The sequence below is a fragment of the Micromesistius poutassou genome (assembly GCF_964030765.1).
Source record: "Micromesistius poutassou genome assembly, chromosome: 8".
Classification (NCBI taxonomy): Eukaryota; Metazoa; Chordata; class Actinopteri; order Gadiformes; family Gadidae; genus Micromesistius; species Micromesistius poutassou.
Genome location: NC_140278.1, coordinates 17,499,258 through 17,521,318, shown reverse-complemented (window position 1 = coordinate 17,521,318; position 22,061 = coordinate 17,499,258). Strand labels below are relative to the sequence as shown.

General features: G+C 49.0%; 2 protein-coding genes across 2 annotated transcripts in view; one reads left to right on the top strand and one right to left on the bottom strand.

The window, feature by feature from the left end:
- Positions 1-1,652: 1,652 nt before the first annotated feature.
- Positions 1,653-9,487, top strand: fam131bb (family with sequence similarity 131 member Bb; the record flags this gene model as incomplete). The annotated part of the gene is made up of 7 exons (XM_084471944.1): positions 1,653-1,712; positions 2,286-2,388; positions 4,146-4,370; positions 4,549-4,689; positions 6,471-6,838; positions 7,712-7,975; positions 9,266-9,487. Coding segments are annotated over 7 exons (1,383 nt in total), but the record flags the coding sequence as incomplete, so codon positions are not given.
- Positions 9,488-14,711: 5,224 nt separating this feature from the next.
- Positions 14,712-22,061, bottom strand: part of LOC311351818 (chloride channel protein-like) — a 27,274-nt gene continuing 19,924 nt past the window's right edge. The window contains 13 exon segments of the mRNA XM_084471960.1: positions 14,712-15,958; positions 16,231-16,317; positions 16,566-16,670; positions 16,913-16,957; positions 17,337-17,419; positions 18,545-18,629; positions 19,015-19,196; positions 19,289-19,422; positions 19,765-19,978; positions 20,711-20,821; positions 21,007-21,076; positions 21,173-21,328; positions 21,773-21,857. Of these exon segments, the coding sequence (XP_084328086.1) occupies positions 15,404-15,958; positions 16,231-16,317; positions 16,566-16,670; positions 16,913-16,957; positions 17,337-17,419; positions 18,545-18,629; positions 19,015-19,196; positions 19,289-19,422; positions 19,765-19,978; positions 20,711-20,821; positions 21,007-21,076; positions 21,173-21,328; positions 21,773-21,857 (1,912 nt within the window). The 3' untranslated portion in view covers positions 14,712-15,403.

Genomic DNA, 22,061 nt, shown 5'->3' with positions numbered 1-22,061 from the left:
CACACACACACACTCACACACACACACACACACACACACACACCCAAACACACATTCACACCCCACCACACACAAACACATACACACACATTCACACCACACCACACACATCAGCGATGCCAGAGCACATTGCAAGCCCTACTTCAACAGGCATTAGCTGCACCACTCCCGCTCTAAATGTCTCATTAAACGGACCCAGAAATACAGAGAATACAAGGGAGGGGAGATTGTAGGGCAACAATAACAATAAAAACATACGGCAGTAGAGAATATACATATTCATATGCAATATGTAACAGACGGAAGCTGAAAGGGCTAATGCTATTGTTTACATTGTGGTGAGAGTCCACTCATGCTAAACACTCTGCGGAAGAATCAGTACAACGGAAGTCATTTTAGGAAATTATGTTGGCTAATTAGTGATGCAAAGAGAAATGATTATGATGGTTTAATCACCCAGACCAGTGTAACGGTCCTTTAGGAAAACACATAATACATCACAACAAAATAACACGTTTCTCAATAATTGTATCCGGACATGGACATTTTAAAAAGATTGCTGGAGTGGTTGAAAGAAAAGCCTTACAGTGCGGCGTACAATGTCGACGTCTTTACTTGAGTTTGGATCCTATATCTGCCGTACGAGTGGTTAAGAGGTGGTGGAAGTTATTAGCATTGGTCCGCTGGTAGACCCATCTGTTCAGCCACAGCCCAACTGAGAGGGAGAAATGGTGAGGCTAGATTACCTCTTATCTACCCTGTCGCAGACATTCTCCCATACATACAAGAATGCAGTCTGGATGTGCTCTCACACACATACACACACACATACACACATACACCGGCACACACACACACACACACACACACACACACACACAGTTTGGGACTGGCTTACAGGGTCTTAGCCATGGATGGAGCCTGGGTGGGGTCGGCAGGGAGGAGAGAAACCTGCTCATCCACGGCGTTTTTTCGCTCCGCTGCACACGTCTTAGAAACGATAGACTGATCCATTGTTCCATCCCTCCCCTTCTCCCTCCCTTGTTCTGGTTCCGGGATGCCTCCCTTTCCTCCTTTTTCCTTGGAAATCCTGTTGTCCTGCATTGTTCTCTCATTTTCCTCCATTGTCTCTCTTTACCTCCCTCTTTCTACTTATGTCTCTCTCTATCTCTCTCTCTCTCTCCATGTCCCTCTCTATGTCTCTCTCTATGGCTCTCTCTATGTCTCTCTCTCTATGGCTCTCTCTATGTCTCTCTCTCTCTATGTCTCCCTACTTTCTCTCTCTCTCTCTCTCTCTCTCTCTCTCTCTCTCTCTCTCTCTCTCTCTCTCTCTCTCTATGTCTCTCTTTCTGTATGTCTCTCTCTATGTCTCTCTCTCTCTATGTCTCTCTCTGTGGCTCTCTCTCTCTATGTCTCTCTCTCTCTATGTCCCTCTCTATGTCTCTCTTTCTCTATGGCTCTCTCTCTCTGTCTGGCATGTGTGGTTTGCTACCCCTCACCACTCTCTCCCCACACCGACCCTGCTCGTCCTTCCCCTCTCTCCTCTCTCCTCCTCTCTCTCTTCACCATGCACGTCATCGATATCCTCTGTCGTTCCCACTCTTCTCTTACTCTGTCTTGCTCCCTCCTCTCCTTCTTCCCCCATCCCTCTCTCTCCTCCTATTTTTCTTCCTCAGCATGGACGTTCAGAATTTTCATGGGAAGGAATCAATGTAAGTGTTGTGATTACCATTCCTTCATCCCTATACTTTTTTTGACCCTATCATTATCGTTTATCTTGCACGCTCTAAGTTCACTCACCCCCCAGGAATCGACTCTCTCCCCTCACACCCTCCCTCCCCTTCTCTTTCAGACTCAATGGTACAGTCCCTTTAATAATTGAAGTGAGCAGATACAGATACTAGTCCATTTTTGGATATAGGCACAGGTCTCAAAACTACACTTCCTAATGGCGTACCAATTTGCAGGTGTTATTAAATCATATATTTTCTGAGATTTTCTTGTTGTATTGTTTGTTTGATTGCTTGTTTGTGCATACATCACCCGACAACGTATTAATCCTCCATCTACGTCACTTCTCTCAACTCACCCTCTCTCTCGCTCTCTCTCTTTAACTCTCACTGTCTGGTGTGTCATGATGTGCACTGCCCACACACCTCGCCCACACACACTCCGTCCTCCTCCTCCTCCTCCTCCCCCTCCTCCTCCTCCTCCCCCCTCCTCCTCCTCCTCCTCCTCCTCCTCCTCTGTCCATCTCCTCTCTGTTCCCCCCCTCCCTGCTCTAGCTGTCTATGGAAGACACCACATCCATCTTGCCACGGCTGAAGAGGAACTCAAACGCCTATGGGATCGGAGCTCTGGCTAAGTCCTCTCTGACAGGTGTGTCAGGTGTGTGTCTGTCGCTGTGAACTGGTAAACGGTCCCCATGTTGGCCCCTGCCTCAACCTCCCCCCCTCCCACGATGAGGCTTGGGTCAACATGGCACCCTAACATGGGTTCCCCTGAATCACCCCCCCTCACCCCCTCACCCACCCGCTACGATATCCCTCGTCAATGGCTGCCATTGATGCTAACGGCAATTAATTCAGGCAACACACACACACACACACACACACACACACACACACACACACATAAAATACACTACCCACAATGCATCTTCACATGGCTTGTTGCTATAAAAAGAGGCAAGGGGTGAGTGGAAGGTGTAGTGTTTTGCGTAGTTTATTACGTGGTTGTGTAAGTGGATGTGACAACAAGAACAGCCGTTTAATCTGTTGTGATGCTGTGGTCTTCACGTGTCTTTGCAGTCTGGTAGATGTCTTCATTTGTGTGCCATAAAGTGTCTTATCAGAGTGCTCTGTCTGGGTTTCGTAGTGTTTCTCGTTGTGCAGTGCAGTTGCAGCGGCAGGTGTTGTGGTACAGTCCGTGATGTAGTGCAGTTGTCGCGGCGTGTGCGTCTCCTACAGATGTGCCCTAGAATGTGTTCTTATTTTATTATTTGCATAAATGTAATTTCTCATACGCTGCAGTCTGGAAAGACTCAAATAGAAAAAGGGGTTTAGAGAAGTCGTGCCGTCATTGCAGGATTATATCAGCCAGCATCAGCTTTTTTGGCAGGTCTGATTCTTTCCTTCAAAATAAAAGTACACGCTGTAGCTGCTGTAGAAGCAGAGTGTTCTGATATACGGCAAGGAGAAACAGAGGAGAAACTGCTTAACCAGGGCAGCCGAGGAGAAGTGGTGGGAGCTAGCGAGTGGGCAACCATTCTTCGCATTAATCAATACATGGGACCAGCTCACCCCCATTACCCTCCCCCTATATTCGTCTTTGACGCTTCTCTTGCCATACCTGACACCCAGCCGGTGGGCTGGAGACCGGGGGTGTCTCATTAAGCATACACGTGTCTCCAGTCCCGTCATCTAGCTCCTCCACCGTGCTCTTCAGGAGGTTCGCTTAGACGCGGCCACGCCTCCACATCCTCATTAGGGGCCTTCACAGGTCTCTGCACACCCAGACAAGATATGGTGTTCACTTAGGAGCTCTATCTCCATCCTCCTAATCCATTTACAACATCCTCCTCCTCCTCCTCCTCCTCTGCCTCGACCTCTCCCTTCTACACACCTCGACCCTATCCACACGTGACTCTCCTACACCGCCACGGCCCTCCTACACCGCCACAGCCCTCCTCCATCTCTCCAGGTTTTAATCCTTCCCCCATTCCCTCACCCTTCCTAGTCCTTCAGTTCTCTCACTCTTCTATTGGATAACTTTCCATCTGCTTGTTTTCCTCTGTTCTCCTCTTTCTCTCTTCTCCTCCCCTGTTCCCCACCTCCTCTCTTCACCTCTCTTCTCCTCCTCTCTTCACCTCTCTACTCCTCCTCTCTTCTTCTCCTCCTCCTCTCTTCACCTCGCTTCTCCTCCTCTCTCCTCCGCCTCCTCTCGTCACCTCCTGTTCCTCTCTCCTCCTCCTCCTCTCTTCCCCTCCTCTGTACCTCTGCTTCTCTATCCTCCTCCTCCTCTCTCCTCTTCCTCTCTCCTCCTCCTATCTCCTCCTCCTCCTCCTCTCTCCACCTCCTGTTCCTCTCTCCTCCTCCTCCTTTCTCTCCCCCTGTACCCCTGCTCCTCTCTCCTCCTCCCCCCAGGCGTGAGTCGCTCCATGAAGGAGAGGGTGACGAAGCCCACGGCCATGGCCCAGGGCCGCGTGGCCCACATGATCGAGTGGCAGAACTGGGGCATGCAGACGGTGGGCGCCGGCGGCGTGCCCATCCCCCGCATCACCACCCAGGAGCGGGAGAACGAGCGGCGGCTGGAGAACGACGCCTACAGCGACCTCAGCGATGGCGAGAAGGAGGCGAGATTTGCCGCAGGTCAGCATCCTGAGACACAACACACACACACACTCACACGCTAATTCATTAAACCCCGGGTCGGCCAACCAGGCCACCTCACCTCCCGGGATGAATTATCATGAATTTCAGCCAACTGATTTATAGCCACAGCCATAACGTCTTCACCGGAGCTCTTGCGGTTGTGCTCCGCCTCCAGGCATCCTGCAGCAGTTTGCCATCTCGCAGGCCACCCTGATGGCGTGGACGTCCATGGACGGAGAGAGCCTGCGCTCGGGCTCCAACCAGGGCAGCGTGGCCCACCTGAGCGAGGTCAACCAGGAGAGCATCACCAGCCGAGGTACGTCTGGGGAACCAGGCTCCTGGTGGGGTGGGGGGCGGGGGGGGTTCAGCTCACACAGCTGCACTGGAAAGGTCGCAGCTGAAGGTAAAGATGCTAAATAAAAAACCACTGTGGATCGTTTTGGAGAGTTGAGGAGAGTTGTAGGTTTATATTCTCGCAGTGGAGGCCTCCTTGTCAGGGAGCGTTTAAGAGTTTACAGTCTAAACTTTCTGACTCCACACAGTCACATGGTGACGTAGCGCTCTATGTCACATGGTGACGTAGCGCTCTATGTAACATGGTGACGTAGCGCTCTGTCACATGGTGACGTAGCGCTCTATGTCACATGGTGACGTAGCGCTCTATGTCACATGGTGACGTAGCGCTCTATGTCACATGGTGACGTAGCGCTCTATGTCACATGGTGACGTAGCGCTCTATGTCACATGGTGACGTAGCGCTCCATGTCACATGGTGACGCAGCGCTCTATGTAACATGGTGACGTAGCGCTCTATGTCACATGGTGACGTAGCGCTCTATGTCACATGGTGACGCAGCGCTCTATGTAACATGGTGATGTAGCGCTCTATGTAACATGGTGATGTAGCGCTCTATGTCACATGGTGATGTTGCGCTCTATGTATGGTGATGTAGTGCTGATGTAGTGCTCTATGTATGGTGTAGTGTAGTGCTCTATGGTGATGTAGTGCTGATGTAGTGCTCTATATATCAGACGTTCTGGACAAGTCACATGATTACTCAGGGCCAATGAATGAAGAGGCTGAGACTAGTCTCTAGGTTACATGACGTCAGGCCCATCCATCGTTCCAACACTGCTGTAAACGTTTAATGAGCTCATGTTGAAGGGCAGACACGGCTGTGTGTCCTTTTGCTTGGTCAGGAAGATGTCTAGTTGCATCTATTCTCTCTCTGCCTGCAGGGCTAACAGGGCTCAACCAAATCGCTGTATATATATATATATATATATATATATATATATATATATATATATATAGGGTCATTTCTGGCCACCTTATTTTGCTACACATGTTGTAAACGAGTGTTCACTGCCGAGGATTAAAGTGTTGTTGTATCTTGCTTTGTGATGTTTTCTTCTTTCATGTGATGTGTTGAATCTCATGACCTGAAACATCTTTAAAACAAACTGATGTTAATACAAATCCCAGCTCTGAGACGATGTCAAACTAAATCCCCTCCCCCTTCACTTGGACAGAAATGTCTGAAACAGAGAGGGTCAGAGGTCATGCTGACACGAGATGAGACCTCGGTGGGGATGCTTACAGTGTGAGTGTTGCCAAAGCATTTCCCCATCTGATCGTAGCCCACCTTGGAGAGCAGCTGTCGGATCACATACTCAACAGTTTGTAGGGTTGATGTGCTACAGCTCTGTCCGGAGTGAGGTCGGGTCCCAGGCCAGCTCCCCCAACCACCCCCCCCCCCCCCCCCTCCCCCTCACCCTGCAGACCCAAGCTACCGGGATGGAGTCCCACTCTCTGTTTGGGTCTTTTAAATTGTTTTCTTCCTGTTCATAGTTTGCAAGGTAAACTATATATGATGAGTCAAAGTATTTGACACTAGTTTAGTGATTCGGAAAGTGTAGAGTATAGAGTGTAGAGTATATGTCATCTACAAATCCTTTACGTTTGGGGCATTTCTTTGTTCGCTATAGGAGTCAATCAGAAGCAATAATTGTAGCAGTAGCAGTATCGTTTGACTAATTGAACTCATGCAACGTGAAGGGGAGTTTAACGTGAAGACCTGGCTGTGACTCCTCCAGACCAGATCCTGCACCACTCCTCGGCAGACGTTTGGCCCCACACCTACGTCTCCCAGGGCCTGTACTGCCTCTCCTCCTCCGACGCCTGGGAGCCAATCAACAACGAGCCCTCCGGCGTGGCCTCTCCGGCCGCCGGCTCCTATGTCATGTCGGGCGGGTCAGAGGGCTTTGACGGACAGACGGCCTCCCAATACCTGTCCCAGCAGCAGCAGCCGCAGCAGCAGCAGCCCCAGCCGCAGCAGCAGCAGCCTCAGCAGCAGCAGCAGCAGCTCAGCCTCCAGCAGCAGAGTCAGCTCCATCAGCTGCAGCAGATCCAACAGATCCAGCACTACCAGCACCAGCAGCTCCTGCAGTATCAGCAGCAGCAGGTCAGTGGACTGCCACGTTCGACAAAGACGAGGATCAGGCTCATAAAACATCAGTCCCCACTCATAGTACATGCATCTCGGTTTAGAAATGAAGAAAGCTGTTGGTGTTTAGAGTCTGTTGGGTGTAAGGTCACACAAAGTTGGGATCTGATTGGAGCCACTTGGAGAGGGCAGTGACCATCAGGTCAAAGTTGAGATTGTTTATTAATTTATTAAAACCTCAATTACCAAATCCTCCAGGTGTAGGATTCACTCTCTCCGCCACGCTTGGGGTAGGATCAACGCCAGGCTGGGCTTTCATGCTTAACTTAGAAATACATTAATGTGTGGGGGGGGGGGAGGGATCCATCACACCAAGGCTGACTAGATAGACTGCAGGTGCTATGTGAGGTTGGCCTTGGATTGCAATATATTATTATTATTATTATTAGGATTAGAAATAGAATGATAAAAAAGAAAAAAACACAATAACAGGTGGCTAATAATCTCAGATGGCTCATAACGTAAAAAACATGGTTTTATTACATTTGACAAAGAATCTCAAAGGGTCTAGAAAAACACATTTAATTAAATAACACCGGCATGCAGGGAGCAGCGAGAGATGGGACACACAGAGGGAACCTGTAATTAAAAGGAACAAGAAAGCAGGGAGAGCGCACTGTTGCTTTCTGCGTGTCCAGGGAAAGACTATCTGTGATCCCCAAAGATAGGCGCGTCCCCTCAGTGCGCTCCATTAAACCGGGGGACGGCCGCTTTGTGGAACCAAGAGGACAACCCGCCTTCAGTTTTAACGCGTTCCACATGTCATGCCTCCTCTCATAACGGTCAAACCCGCGTCCCCCCCCCCCCCCCCCCCCCACCCCCGGGCCCCAGTCCCTGGAGCAGCGGCTGCACAGCGCCAACCACTCGCTACAGGCCACCCCCAACAGCACCATCCACAGCCTGGCCCCGGCCAGCTACCCGCCACTGGTGGACCTGTGGAACAGCGCGCAGACGGAGGCCTACCAGGTGGAGGGCGGGAGCTACCTGGGCGTGGCGGCGGTGGTGGAGCCCAGCATGGGGGTCGTCATGGGCGACGACGTGATCGGGACGGAACACTCCCCACTTCTGGAGCAGCAGGAGGAGGAGGAGTTTAAGGTGAGCTCACGGGGGGCCTGATGGGAGACAGTATTTTCCTGTATTATATCATGTTACTGATATCAAGCAAAAAGGGAGTTCATAAAGGTACTTTTTGGAATAAAAACGATCTCATATTCTGTATGAGAGCCAAAAGACTTAGACAATATGCCAGTTGGCAAGACAAGATTATTTATATTTTTTATTTTATTGATATATTGTACCATTCATGCACGAAGGACAATCAGAGGGCTTTATATATAAAGCCCTCTGATTGAGGACTTTATATATAAAGTCCTCTGATTGTCCTTTGTGCATGAATGGTGCAATATATCAATAAAAAAAAAAAATATATATATATATATATATATATATATATATATATTAGGGTTGACCTCGAACCATCAACAATGGTAACTGATCATACTGTGTCGACATCAGATTTCATATACCAGTCACGCTGGTATATGAATGATTGAAATGATTCTCTCCGTCGGCACTCGGGAGGCCAATTTGAATGGTGCTGTATAAGTTCTATGAACCACGTCATTCACATGTATCTGAAGGGGAAAATCAGTGAAACGCTTCTACACACTTTTCATGGCTCTGGTTCCGGTCCTGATAGGATGTGAGTGTGAAACAATGGAGCTCTGCGTCTCCACAGAGACTGGCCAGTGTTTGAATTCATGGCTGTTTTATAATAAATGCAGTATATTATATTAGTCTACATTATAATATATAAGGCTATGGTTAGCCTATATTCTGTGTCAAATTGAATGACATGAACTGACATTGTCATCATATTTTGTGAGTCAAATGGTGGGCCAGTCATCATATATAGAGGCGCTTCGCCTGGCCTATAAATATAGATAGCTAACAACTAAACTTTTTTTAAAGTGTTCGAACCATGTAGAAGTCACACCAAATAAGGCATAATTTAGCCGCATATATTCAAAAATATATCTTATGTTATTCAACGATCAGTAGAGGATTGGTTTGGCCTGACGAACCAGATTAGACTGCAAAATCGTAGTCATGGACAACCCTAGTATAAATAGATATTTTCATAAGTTGGAAAAATGCCTATCAAACATTAAATTAATAGCATCTCTCTCTCTCTCTCTCCCTCCCTCTCTCCCTCCCTATCTTTCATTCTCCCCCTCTCCCTCTCTCCCTCTCTCTCTCTCCCCCCCTCTCTCTCTCTCCCTCTCTCTCTCTCTCCCTCTCTCTCTCTCTCTCTCTCTCTCTCTCTCTCTCTCTCGCTCCCTCTCTCCCTCTCTCTCTCCCTCTCTCTCTCTCTCTCCCTCTCAGGAGGAGGAGGTGACACTGTGCCTCGAGTCAGAGACGGCCACGCTGACTCCCCCCACAAGACCAGGAGACGTCTCCTCCGGCGGCAGTAGTCCGGGGCAACCGCCCGTCGAGCCAATCACGGAGCGGAAGGCCTCGGACGTCAGCCCCGGCTATGCTCAGACTCTGGAGGAGAAGAGCGAGGGGCAGAAGGAGGGCACCTCCCCCTCCATGTCCGCTAACTGAGTACCGGGCTGCTGAGGGGAGGGGGGGGGTGGGGTGGGGGGTTGGGGGGGACTCTTCCGGACTGACCCGGGCGTCAGAGAGGGAGGGAGCGCGATGACTCGATACATATTCCCATCATCCATCCGTTCCTTTTCAGGTCTCAGCGACACGCGCTGATCTTTTTTTGGGGGGGGGGTGGGGGGGGGGGTTGTTGTCGTTGTTGTGTTTCTTTTTTCCTCATTTCCTGGCCACTCTTGAGACTAACGCTGTCAACGTGGCGAGGAGGAGGGAAGTGGCCTCCTAGGGACCGCTGAGGATGCAACCTAGGACACAAGGGGTCTTCATAAAGCCTTACATCCTGTAAGAGGAGACGAGGGGAGGACAGAGGAGGAGGAGGAGGGGAGGGAGGGGGAGAGAGAGAATGAGGGGGAAACAGAGAGATGAACCTACTGAGAGACTGATGGTTAACGTGACAACCACACCCAAACACAACGGGGGGAGAACAAGGAAACATGCATGCTGTCAACAAAGACACACAACCTGACCCGATCATCGTCTTGTAACGATAACAATAAATACCTATTGTAAGAATACCTTCAATTATAACAATACTTTTTTAATAAATACCAAAAAGAAAAACACTAAAATTAATGTAAACGTGTATGATATATATAAATATTTATATATATATATGTATATATATATATACATATATATATTTATATATACAAAAACAATACTTTCCAACAGGAGAGCCTCTCTGTTTACAGCTATCATTAAATATATGATGTATTGCTTAATCAAGTAACAATCGTAAAAGTCCCTACCGTCACTACCGTCGCACCCTGATTACCACGACTACCAACGACCAATACTACTACTTCCACCACTACCACTTCAGTACAGGTTACCACCCAGCAATAGTATTATGGGACACGATTAGAAAAGTACAAACAAAGCAACAATTATGACAATTTCTGAAACCTCAATTAAAAAAAATACAATTACATTTCTGTGAGTTGCAGTTGGGTCCTCTAAAATGCAGACACTAGCAGGCGTTGTTGCGGACACAGACCCGGGCAAACACCAGGGACGCCCCTGACCTGGATTGTAGTCGACCAGAGTGGGCTTCCTCTGACTATGTCTTTCGGTGCGCATGTTACTGGTACTATGGAGTACTTGTACGATATGTGGCGGTACAGACTTTTGCACTGGGCCTGGACTGAGCCTGGACTGGGCCTGGGTGGGGGTGTGTGTCTGTGTGTCTTCTTGAACGGAGCGGCTCTGTGGTGGTCATGGATGTGAATGGAGGAGAGGGAGAGAATCTCTCCTTTTGCACTGATGCAATCCGGACGAACAGAGGTGGCCTTTGGAACTGCAGGAGAAACACCTGTCGGTAAACGTCTCCACTCCTTCACCTCCAGCACCCAACCCCAAGCTGCTTTGTTCCCATACAGTCGTCGTAGTAACCTGGGGCTGTGGAGCACTATGGAATGTACTATAATAAGGCATAATACACAGTCGTAATCTGTTTTAATCCAAGAGTGTTGTGTCTTAAATGTCTTTCAATGTCTCCTTTGTGGAACGGAAATATGTTTCAGTCAAAGATTGAAAGATTGTTCTACAAATTTGTACAAGTTGTTTAAAATGGGTATACACGCACACACACATTAACACACACACACACACACACACACACACACACGCACACACACACACACGCACACACACGCACACACATGCACACACACACACACACACACACACACACACACACACACACACACACGCACACACACACACGCACACACATGCACACACACACACACACACACACACACACACACACACACACACACACACACACACACACACACACAGATAGAAAGAGGAGTTTCTAAATTGTAACCAGCAATAGCCAGATGAAACCCTGGCCATCTGACAGGCTACCAGCTCTGTCATATACAAATGTAAATAGTTACAAAATATATATAAATCGCCTCTCTCACGGTTTCAACTGTTTAGTACAGCCTGATTTCTTTATTTTTCTATCTTCCTACATCGTCCCGTCTTACTTTGGGATTGCACTTCAAAAAGAAAAACTATGGCTGGATTCTTAATTTGCTGTCCATGATCACACATACGAGAGCGAGTAGAGAGGGGTGTGGTGCATCGTGAGTAGAGCACTCACCAACTGCTCTGAGAGGAGGGCTGGCGTGGTCCGTAGTTACCATAGTAACACGCCCCCCCCCCCCCCCACCGGTGTACAGGGATCACTCAGTGTCTGCCGTGCAAGTCATTCAGGGAGCTGAACAGAACAATACAATAGAACGCCAGAGAGAGAGAGAGGGGGGGACAGATAGTAGGGTGTCTTCCTTCCTTGGGACTTTAGGCTAATGTGTTCCTCTCCTTTGGAAGAACATGTGTTTCCCCACGGGAGGGGCGAACGCTGCGATCTGATTGGTCCGCCGTGTGCATGACTCACTTATGACTCAGCTTCTTCAACAACAAAATCACTCGGGACATTTTCTGTTGCAGAGCCACGTCTCTTCTCCCTCTGATGATTGTGTGACCAACTTTTAAGATCAAATGATGTAGGTTTATTGAATTGATTAATTTATTGGTCGCTTATTTATGCAATGTTATGGGACGTTTATTTTTCTACTCAAATGGTTGGAGTTCCCCCCAGTAGACCTATCAGAAAGACATGTGTCCGTTTAAAGGCATGCCCATCTTGGCCAGGTTTTGAGCGCTTTTGTCTGAGATACCACTTACTATATTATGACAAATAATAGATAAGAACCTGGATGATCTATTGCATTTCCATCCCTATAGAACACCACACGCTATCATTATCATAGCCACGACAAACCATGACTATGTAGGGTCAATAGTGGTTTTAAGGGAATAAGAATAAGCTAATGAATGGAACATCAGGATAGTGGCCTGACCTCCAACTGAGAAGGTACTGAGTTAATCCTCAATGTCCCCACCACAGTGGTGGTGATACAGTGGTGTTGATACAGTAGTGTTGATACAGTGGTGGTGATACAGAGGTGATACAGTGGTGGTGATACAGTCGTGATATAGTGGTGATACAGTGTTGATATGGTGGAGATACAGTGGTGATATGGTGGTGATATGGTGGTGATACAGTGGTGATACAGTGGTGATACAGTTGTGGTTTGAATGGCAAATTGTTAAACCAACAACATGAAGCTCAAGTTAAGAGGACTCAAAGCCAGGTGGAAATGGGATGTCTTTGCGCACAATGACACATATTTATTTATTTATTGAAGAATGATTTGGGGGAGGAATGATGAACAAGGTGTGAAAAGTCTCTTGTTTTCTTGCAGGCCAAGGTGGGGCCCTATTGGCAGCAGTATCTTCATCTCTTTCAGAGTCATTCCAGGGTCTGGCTCTTTGGACGGAGGTGATGGAGCAGGCTGTTATTAATGGCAGTTCTATGCTTGTATGATTGATTACGACTCAGCTGTTGATTGAAAGATGTGCACTCCTTCAGTTTACCAAAGAAAAGAACCACGCTTATCACAACAAGAAAAAAAAATCAAAAAAACATGCATGAAACTATGAACGATACTGCTTCAAGTGTGGCTCACCTTTCAGTTTTTCTTTTTTTAGATATGATGATATCAACGAGTGATTGAATAACAAGGAGCCAAATGCATTTCTGTGGATGTTGACAGACTATCTCTCTGCTGTTGGATTGATTTCCCGCTGAGTTCACGTTTTGTATGATTCTACTGCCCCCGTCCGGGACATACCCTCCGGGACGTCTCGCCTGGGAATACCTGTCCACGCGCAACGATCGCACTGCTTCCGCTCCTCTACTACTTCTTTACTCCCTATCTTTCTTTCTGTTCTTTCCTCTGTTCTTTTTCTCTGTCCTCTTATCTCTGTGCGAGTGTTCTTTAATGCCTACCCGTGTCCGTGCGTCCGTGTGCAGTTACCGTCTGCTGTCTCGTTGGAAGAATCACTGCCTGAAAATAACCGTTTATTTTTTTTACTGGAACTTAACACATTGACCAAAACGTTTTGAGGTTTGAGGCCAAACCCAGATTAAGCATTAACATATGATGTGTGGCACTGAACCTAAAGTAAATAATGTATAAAAAATTATGATAATTGATGGATTATGTAATTCACTGTATAAAAATGGATGGATTTAAGTCTTTTGGACTGAAGTGATGACATCAGTGTGAAACATCCATACCTATGCATGCTTGTTGGAAGGTTATCACACGATGGCTCATGGTTTACCCCCTGTGTCAACCAATCTCTCTCTCCTCCTTTCCCTATCTCTTCCTCCTTCTCCTCCCCTCTCTACTTCCTGCACGAGAGATCCTCCTCCCTCTCCTCGGGGCCTGTACCTTTCTTCCTCTCCTCTTTCCCTCCGCTGGGGGGAAAGAGCCAATAAATTACCAACAAATCCAATTTCTGCTTTGTACCGCTTCTTCCCTCTCCTCTCCCCGACCGTCCACACGCCTGTGATTAATCACGTCCACATACATTTTGCCTCTTCTTGGCGGCAAGTGTTTCTGGTGGAGTCGCTGGTGGAGGCGTTTTGGGGGAGGGCTGTCCTGGCCAAACACAGCAATCACTTAGAGGCTGGCAGAGAGGCCTACCTTGCTGCCAGGAAGCTGGACCGCTTGTACTCCCAGGCCCAAATAGCTCCTCATCACGACCGCTGACAGGCAAAGGACACAGCCTGCAGAGGGTTCATGTTAAACAACCAATCAGCAGCACGGTCTCGGGGTGAAGTCTTCCTTATGGGGGACACCCTTCAGGAGTTGGACGGCTACCAAGAATGGACGAACAGCGTGGTGTCCCAGGGTTAAATGTCTTTTATTATATTTTTATGTGGCTGGAGAGGAGAAGCCCACTTTTATTATTATTGCTATTTCTACTATATAACTATATATATATTCACTACTATATTATTTTGATGATGTTGAGCATTATTATCATAATGGTATGTTGGTAAAGGTCCCATACGTGAACCTGCATTAATAACATTCTCACTGCAGCCATCTTCTCCTCTTGTTAAGTAAATACTATACTAACTACATCATGGATGGGTGGACTTTAGTTACTCATAATCTCATGGGCAATATATTTATTATAATCATGCACAAAAGACATGGCCACAGTGAACACTTATTTATTTATATTCTATGGCTTTCCACAAAACTCCCTTGAGTGAATGATTGAAATCAGACGTGTGTAAACTGAAATATTTATTGTTTAAAAATGATTCATTGATATAATAATTCATGTTCGTATTGCTAATATAAATAGTGTTTACACTTATATGTAAACATGAGCTCAAGCTCGTAGTTAAATAATTTAATTTTAAATTAATCTCCAGGGAACATTGAATGCTTGATTGGCACAACCTGATTTAAGTTTAAGGTCTTCATTCACAATACATAATTCAATTTCCAACACTACTAACCGCTGTAGGCTACTGACTTTGCCACAATGGTACAGTAGTCAAGAACAAATGACCAGACTAATGCAAACAAAGATATACGCATCCCTCCCGTTCTACCACTATCTCCAAGACACGGGCGCAGTTTGAGTGCGTGGGTTTGATTTCTCTTTAAAAGTGGTCACAACTGCCGCGCGCTTTGAAAACACACGGGACTCCTGAGACTGAAAGTGGAAAACAAAAAAGTGAGTGTTAAGAGTAGAAAAAAGTGAAAGTATGGGTCTAGGCTAGCAGCTCCATTCTCACTGAGATGTGAATGTTTGTGAGGGGCTTTTATTCTGACAGGCCCCCTGTGCTCCTCCTCCTCCTCCTCCTCCTCCTCCTCCTCCTCCTCCTCCTCCTCCTCCAGGAAGCAGCCAGTCTCCCAGTTCTGTCGCTGGGTTTCCAGAATGAACAAAGAGGAGTATCAAAAGTCTTTCCTCCTCCTAGAGTGCGTCGTCAGACTCCTCGCTCTCCCTCTCCTCCTGCAGCGAGGCCAGCGTGAGGACGGGGGAGGAGGGGTGGAGGGGGCCGTGGGCCAGGGGGGAGGAGGAGGGGGAGGGGGAGGAGGAGGAGGAGGAGGAGGCGGGAGCAGCGGTGGACGGCGAGGGAGGGCAGGAGGAGGTAGAGGGACACGGGGACCCTGGCGGCGGCGGCGGCGGCGGCGGAGGGGGCGGGGCCTCCTCGTCTCCTGTGGTGATGCCATCATCACCGGCGGCACCGCACGTCGCCACCCCTCTGGGGGAGGGCGGGGCCGAGTCCCCTCCCTCGGCTCCTGAGGAGGAGGGGGTGGTGACGCTGGCGGGCGTGGCCCCGAAGTCCTCCTTGGGCTCCCTCTTGCTGCTGCCCTCCCCCCACAGCTCCCTCTCGCCCGTGGGGGAGGAGGGGCAGGAGGTCGGGGGCTGGTGCTTCTTGGCCTTGCGGCTTCTGTCCCTGAAGCTGGCCAGCGGGGGGCGCAGTCTCACCCCGCTGCGGGTGGAGCCCTCGATGGCCTTTTGCAACTTTCACAAGAAGAAGAAGAAGAAGAAGAAGAGGAAGAAGAAGAAGAAGAGAGAGAGTCAGGTCATTAAAGGACACCCCACCAAGCCAACAGGACCATTGAGCAAACCCTGCGCTGCGAGGGGGCCGTCGTGCTGCAGCTCCCAGCAGTTCCCAGCAGCCCCCAGCAGGGGGGTTTGTCCTGTGACAGCCCCAGCGGTCCGGCTGGGAGCGCAAAGACAACAGCGCAACACGCCCACGACGGAGCCAATGGGCTGACGCCAGGAGCTCTCACCTCTTTGAGCGCCACGACGCCCACCAGCTTGCCTATGCTGGTGACATAGGCGTGACTGAGGCCCAGCAGGGAGAACAGAGTGTGGGTCTGAGGGGGAGGGAGTGAGAGAGAGAGAGAGAGAGAGAGAGGTATGGGTGGGTGGATAGACACAAAGTTTGGTTTCTTGTGAATGAAACGCGTCTTTATACAATATGAGAGGTGTGATGCCTAGGCTTCTGAATTATAACTGAATGTTAATATACAGAAGCTTATTTTTCAATGGGCAGTATCTTCACATAATAATCATGTACTGCTTTTCAGTTTGTGAGGAGCTATTTTGTCTGGGTTGGAATCACCTTATGAAGAGAGGTTCTTTCCACAAGCTGGAATGGAGAGGGATCTATTCGAATTTGCTCCACATCGATTGGCTTATCCAGTTCCAATTCTTCCCAGGCCTTGATCTGCAGGGGCCAATCACAAGTCAGAGAAAGAGGGAGAGAAAGAGAAGATGGAGAAAGAGAAAGAGAAAGAGAGAGCGAGAGAGAGAGAGAGAGAGAGAGAGAGCAAAAGAGAAAGAGAGAGAGAGAGGTTGAGGCAAACTTCAAAGAGTGGGTTGTGTATTGACTGAGAGTGCTTTGAGGCACTCTTTGAGGCAGAGAGAGCGATGGCGATGGGAACAGAATGACTCAGGGAGGCGTGTTACCTCCTCTGGGTTCATGGTCTCGTTCAGTGGAGGCGGGCTAGCCTCCTGGAGACACAAACACAGTGTTAGTGAAATCCAACAGTTACTATGGACATGTGAACACAGTGTTACCTAATAAAGAGATGACGCCAACAGTGTGCCGCTGTTACGTGAGCATAACAAATGCTCTACATGTATATATGTATATATGTACATACATACATACTGTACACACACACACACACACACACACACACACCCAGAACACACATACACGCATACATACACGCATATATACATACTGTACATACATTCATACGCACATAAATCCATCCATCCATCCATCACATGTACTATGACAATTATCATTGGATGCTATTGAAAGTTGAGGCTGAAAAAGCTTGGAGCCTTTCCATTGACCAATGTCAATCGCCCATCCCCTTACCGCTGTCTCAGCCTGGGCGGCGAGAGAGTTGGACGAGAACATCCTCTGAAGGGCCCTGCGGACCGATGGCAGCTTGCTCTTATCTGGAGGGAACACGGTGTGGACGTGGAACACATGAATGGGATGTGGAATTAGCAGCAGTCTACATTTCCACTAGGAACTTTTCCCTTCTAATTCATTATGCTGTCGGTTGTAGCGTGTTGCGGTGACTGCGACTGTATGCCTGGACTCTCCTTATGGTTAACCGGCCAGCACCCCATCACCGATTTTAAATGTTTTGCCTGTATGTATGTATGTATGTATGTATGTATGTATGTATGTATGTATGTATGTATGTATGTATGTATGTATGTATGTATGTATGTCAAATATGGCACCCACTGCACTCCTGACCATCCCTGGAAGGAAGGATCCCCCTCTCTGCGTTCCTCCTCAGGATCTCTTCCTTGCTGATGAAGGGAGTTTTGTCTTGCCCTGGTGGGGAGCTAGGGTCAGGGGGCTGTCATAAACACATGGCCCGTTAAGCCCTGTGAGACTGTACCAGTGATTAAGGGCTATACAAATAAAATGTAATTGAATCGAGGGGTTAATGGTACCCACGGGCTGTGTGGCCCTGTGTGAGGGCCCTGTGTGAGGGCCCTGTGTTAGGGCCCTGAGTGAGGGCCCTGTGTGAGGGCCCTGTGTGAGGGCCCTGTGTGAGGGCCCTGAGTTAGGGCCCTGAGTTAGGGCCCTGTGTGAGGGCCCTGGGTGAGGGCCCTGTGTGAGGGCCCTGGGTTAGGGCCCTGTGTGAGGGCCCTGTGTTAGGGCCCTGAGTTAGGGCCCTGAGTTAGGGCCCTGTGTGAGGGCCCTGTGTTAGGGCCCTGGGTGAGGGCCCTGAGTTAGGGCCCTGAGTTAGGGCCCTGTGTGAGGGCCCTGTGTTAGGGCCCTGTGTGAGGGCCCTGTGTTAGGGCCCTGAGTTAGGGCCCTGAGTTAGGGCCCTGTGTTAGGGCCCTGTGTTAGGGCCCTGAGTTAGGGCCCTGAGTTAGGGCCCTGTGTTAGGGCCCTGTGTTAGGGCCCTGAGTTAGGGCCCTGAGTTAGGGCCCTGAGTTAGGGCCCTGTGTTAGGGCCCTGTGTTAGGGCCCTGAGTTAGGGCCCTGAGTTAGGGCCCTGTGTTAGAGCCCTGTGTTAGGGCCCTGAGTTAGGGCCCTGTGTTGTCTGCTGCTTAGTACCTGAGGTGCTGTGGTTGGTGTCTCCTGACTCCTGGGGCTTCGGGGACGCCACAGGGCCGTTGCATTCATCCACTGCTGGACTGGACTGAGGACAGATAACGGGTCGTTGCTACAAAATCCCACAACATAATTATTAACGGTCCATGACATGCCACCAGGTGTGGTGTGATTAGCCGTTACAAGCCGTTTTGAAAATCTGTCTGTTATGACATCACAGGTGTGCGTGTCCACCTAGATGTGTGCTGGATAGATCAGTCTACCAGCCTGCCCAGTGGACTGTAGCAAACGTTGCTCATCTATCCGTCACACATCTAGGTGGACATGCACATCTGTGATGTCATAACAGACAGATTTTCAAAACGGCTTGTAAGGGCTAATCACACCACACCTGGTGGCATGTCATGGGACCTTTAATAATCGGCAAGTCATCAAAACACTTCAACATAGAGTATCATATCTGTTTGTGACACCTTGTTCGCAATCTCCTCTCCTTCCTCCTCGTCCACGTAGGCGAAGGACTCCCAGCTGGGCTGCACGCACTGCCCACCTGAACCCTGACCCTTCTCAAAGACCCGCCTCTCCGCCGAGAGCCACCAATCGGAGACGCCTTGCAGTTCTGTCCTCTCGATGGAGCCCAATAGGATCATGGACTCTGAGGGGGGAGAGAGGGGTGGTGTCAGACGGTGACCGGGTGGGTGGGGTAGAGTGGAGAGCTCTGGGGTCAGGGTGGAGGGGGCGTCCTACCCCGGGAGTCCACCAGGGGGATGGTCTTCAGGCTGGTGCTCTCCAGCAGGTTGATCATCTCCCGGTACGTGGAGTGAGAGGACAGGAACTTCACCCTCCGCACCATGATGTCCTCCACAAAGATGTTGTACTTACTGGGGAAGGAGGCAAGGAGCCGACCGAGTTATACTTAGATTGGTTGATGTCAAAAAGTCCAAAAGTCAGAAGTCAGCTTTATTGTCAATACCAATATTACATGTACCAGACATACAAAGGAATCGAAAATATGTTTCTCTCTATCCCAAGGTGAAACAGATAAAGTGCACAGGCACAACAGATAAAGACATTTACTCATCCTAAAAATAAACAATAAAATATAAGAGTCTACTATGTATATGTAAGAAAGTAGCAGCAAAATATATATCATATAGACGATGATAATGATAATTCTGATTATGATGATGATGATGATGATGATGATGAGCGTGGCGTCCTACCTGATGTGTCCCAGGGCCAGCTCAGGGAGGTAGGGCAGCTTCTTCACCTGGATGATGGAGTCGTAGAGGGAGGGCTGCAGGCCCTGGGCCACCATGTTGGCCAGGATGACGGCCACCATCATGGGCAGGATGTGGGAGATCTGGCCCGTCAGCTCGAAGCAGATCACCGCCGTGGACACGGTGTGGGTGACCGCGCCCGTCATGGCCGCCGCCCCTGGGAGAGGAAGATGTGAAGATGAGGAAGGAACACAGGGGGGCTCAGGATCCACGAGGGGAATAGAAGGACACCAAGAATGAAATCCATGCCACAGTCACTCTAGGGAAGGAGACTAGTTTTAATCTTTTATTTTAGTACATAGCTGTGGAGTGTGTGTGTGGATGAGGGCTGGTTTAAGCAGCCTCACCTGGCCCGAGTGACTCTGGGGCTGGTTGAGGCAGCACATTACTGTTGTGCGTTGAGTGATGAGACTGCACAGGTTAGAACAGACGTCACCACACACACTCAGGGAGAGATCTCCTGCATGGCAACATGGAGCAGCATCTCCATGTACTGTTGTACTGAAGCCAATTTACATTATACATGACCATTCCGACACCACCGCCCCGAGTCCGTGTTCTGGAGGAGCCCAGTGAAAGTCACCTAGGTGGAGTGTGGCTGCTACACTTTAAAGGATAACCAATCAAATAAAGGATGGATAACCAATAGGTTAACCAATCCAATCCAATAAAAGACACTCATTTGAAGAAGGTAGGTAAAAGCCAGCGTAGACCAACTTTTTAATGAAAAGCTGTTGCAGACTTTTCAGTGAATCAAAAGAACATTGTGGAGGCCGACCTCAGACGGTTTGGAAGTCTGTTGCAGGCATGATGTGCATATCAACTGAAAGCTGCTCCACAAGGGTTTGGTTGAGCAGGAGAAGGGAAACTGAATGTGTGGCGGACTGACCAATGACAGCGTAGCCTCCCGGCAGGATGCTGTAGACGATGCCATCAAATAGGATCCCGTTTGGGAAGAGAGTCGCCATGATCTCCCCCACCAGGCGACCGAATGAGGCCCCTTCAAGGGGGGGGGGGGGGGGGAAGAGAGAGACGGAGAGAGAGAGAGAGAGAGAGAGAGAGACAGAGAGAGAGAGAGAGAGAGAGAGGTGGAGAGGGGGAGAGAGAGAGAGAGAGAGACAGACTTCAACACAGGATAGATCAAGACTTAGTGGAGGGTTATAAAGTGAGTCCAGGGTTTCTTACCTAATATGAAGACTGGCATGAAGGCCCCAGAGGGGATGGGCATGGTGGTGGACACAGCCGACATCCAGAACTACAGCAGGGAGGAGGGAAATAAGGCCAAACTCACCATCACACAACCCAGTCATATTTCACAAGGACTAATAGAGACGTTTTAAAGAAGGCCCACTTTCATGACGAAGAAGAGCAGCAGGATGAGGAAGACGCTGACGTTGGGGTGCAGCCAGGCGGAGGACCGGCCCAGGCCCGGGGGGAGTGCCGCCGGGTTGATCTTGGTCCAGGTGAAGTTATCAAACAGGGAGTTGATGCACTCCCTGGGCATGAGCTGCAGGGACACAGTTGAGTCAGTTCACTGAAATGGTAAATGGTCCTCATTTATATAGCGCTTTTATCCAAAGCGCATTACAGTGTTGACTGACATTCACCCATTCATGCACACATTAGGGTGAGGCGTCTTGCTCAGGGACACCTCAACACTCAGCTAGGAGGAGCCGGGGATCGAACCAGCAACCTTGTGCGGTTACCAGCCAACCCGCTCTACCTCCTGAGCTAATGCCGCCCCACTTAAATGAACTTAAATAAAATTTAATTTAACTTAATTTGATTTATTTTAATTTAATTTAATTTAATACAATTTAATTTAGCTTCATTCCAAAAAAAAAGTATGGACAGCATACAAATTCAGATTGAACCGTTAAAACATCCGGTGGTGTGGTAGAGAGTGAAGGTATGACATTCTTATTAAACGGAGCTCTGTTCTGCTGCTTACCTCCCCGGCCATAAACTGACCAAACCCTGGAGGAAACGTGAAGGTAGCGACGATCAGGGTCACTGCACCTGGATAGATTAATCGACTGTGGACACACACACACACACACACACACACAAACAATATTCTCAATTAAGGGCGAGTGTCCCTGCCTGAACAACACCTGATCGTAAACAAGGAGAGGAGGTGATCCAGAGGTACTAATTGGGGCTGGCGGAGGGATTAGCAGTGGAGCAGCTCAGTGGGACTCTTGTCCCCACACTGACAGTACCAGTCCTCCTTATCCTGC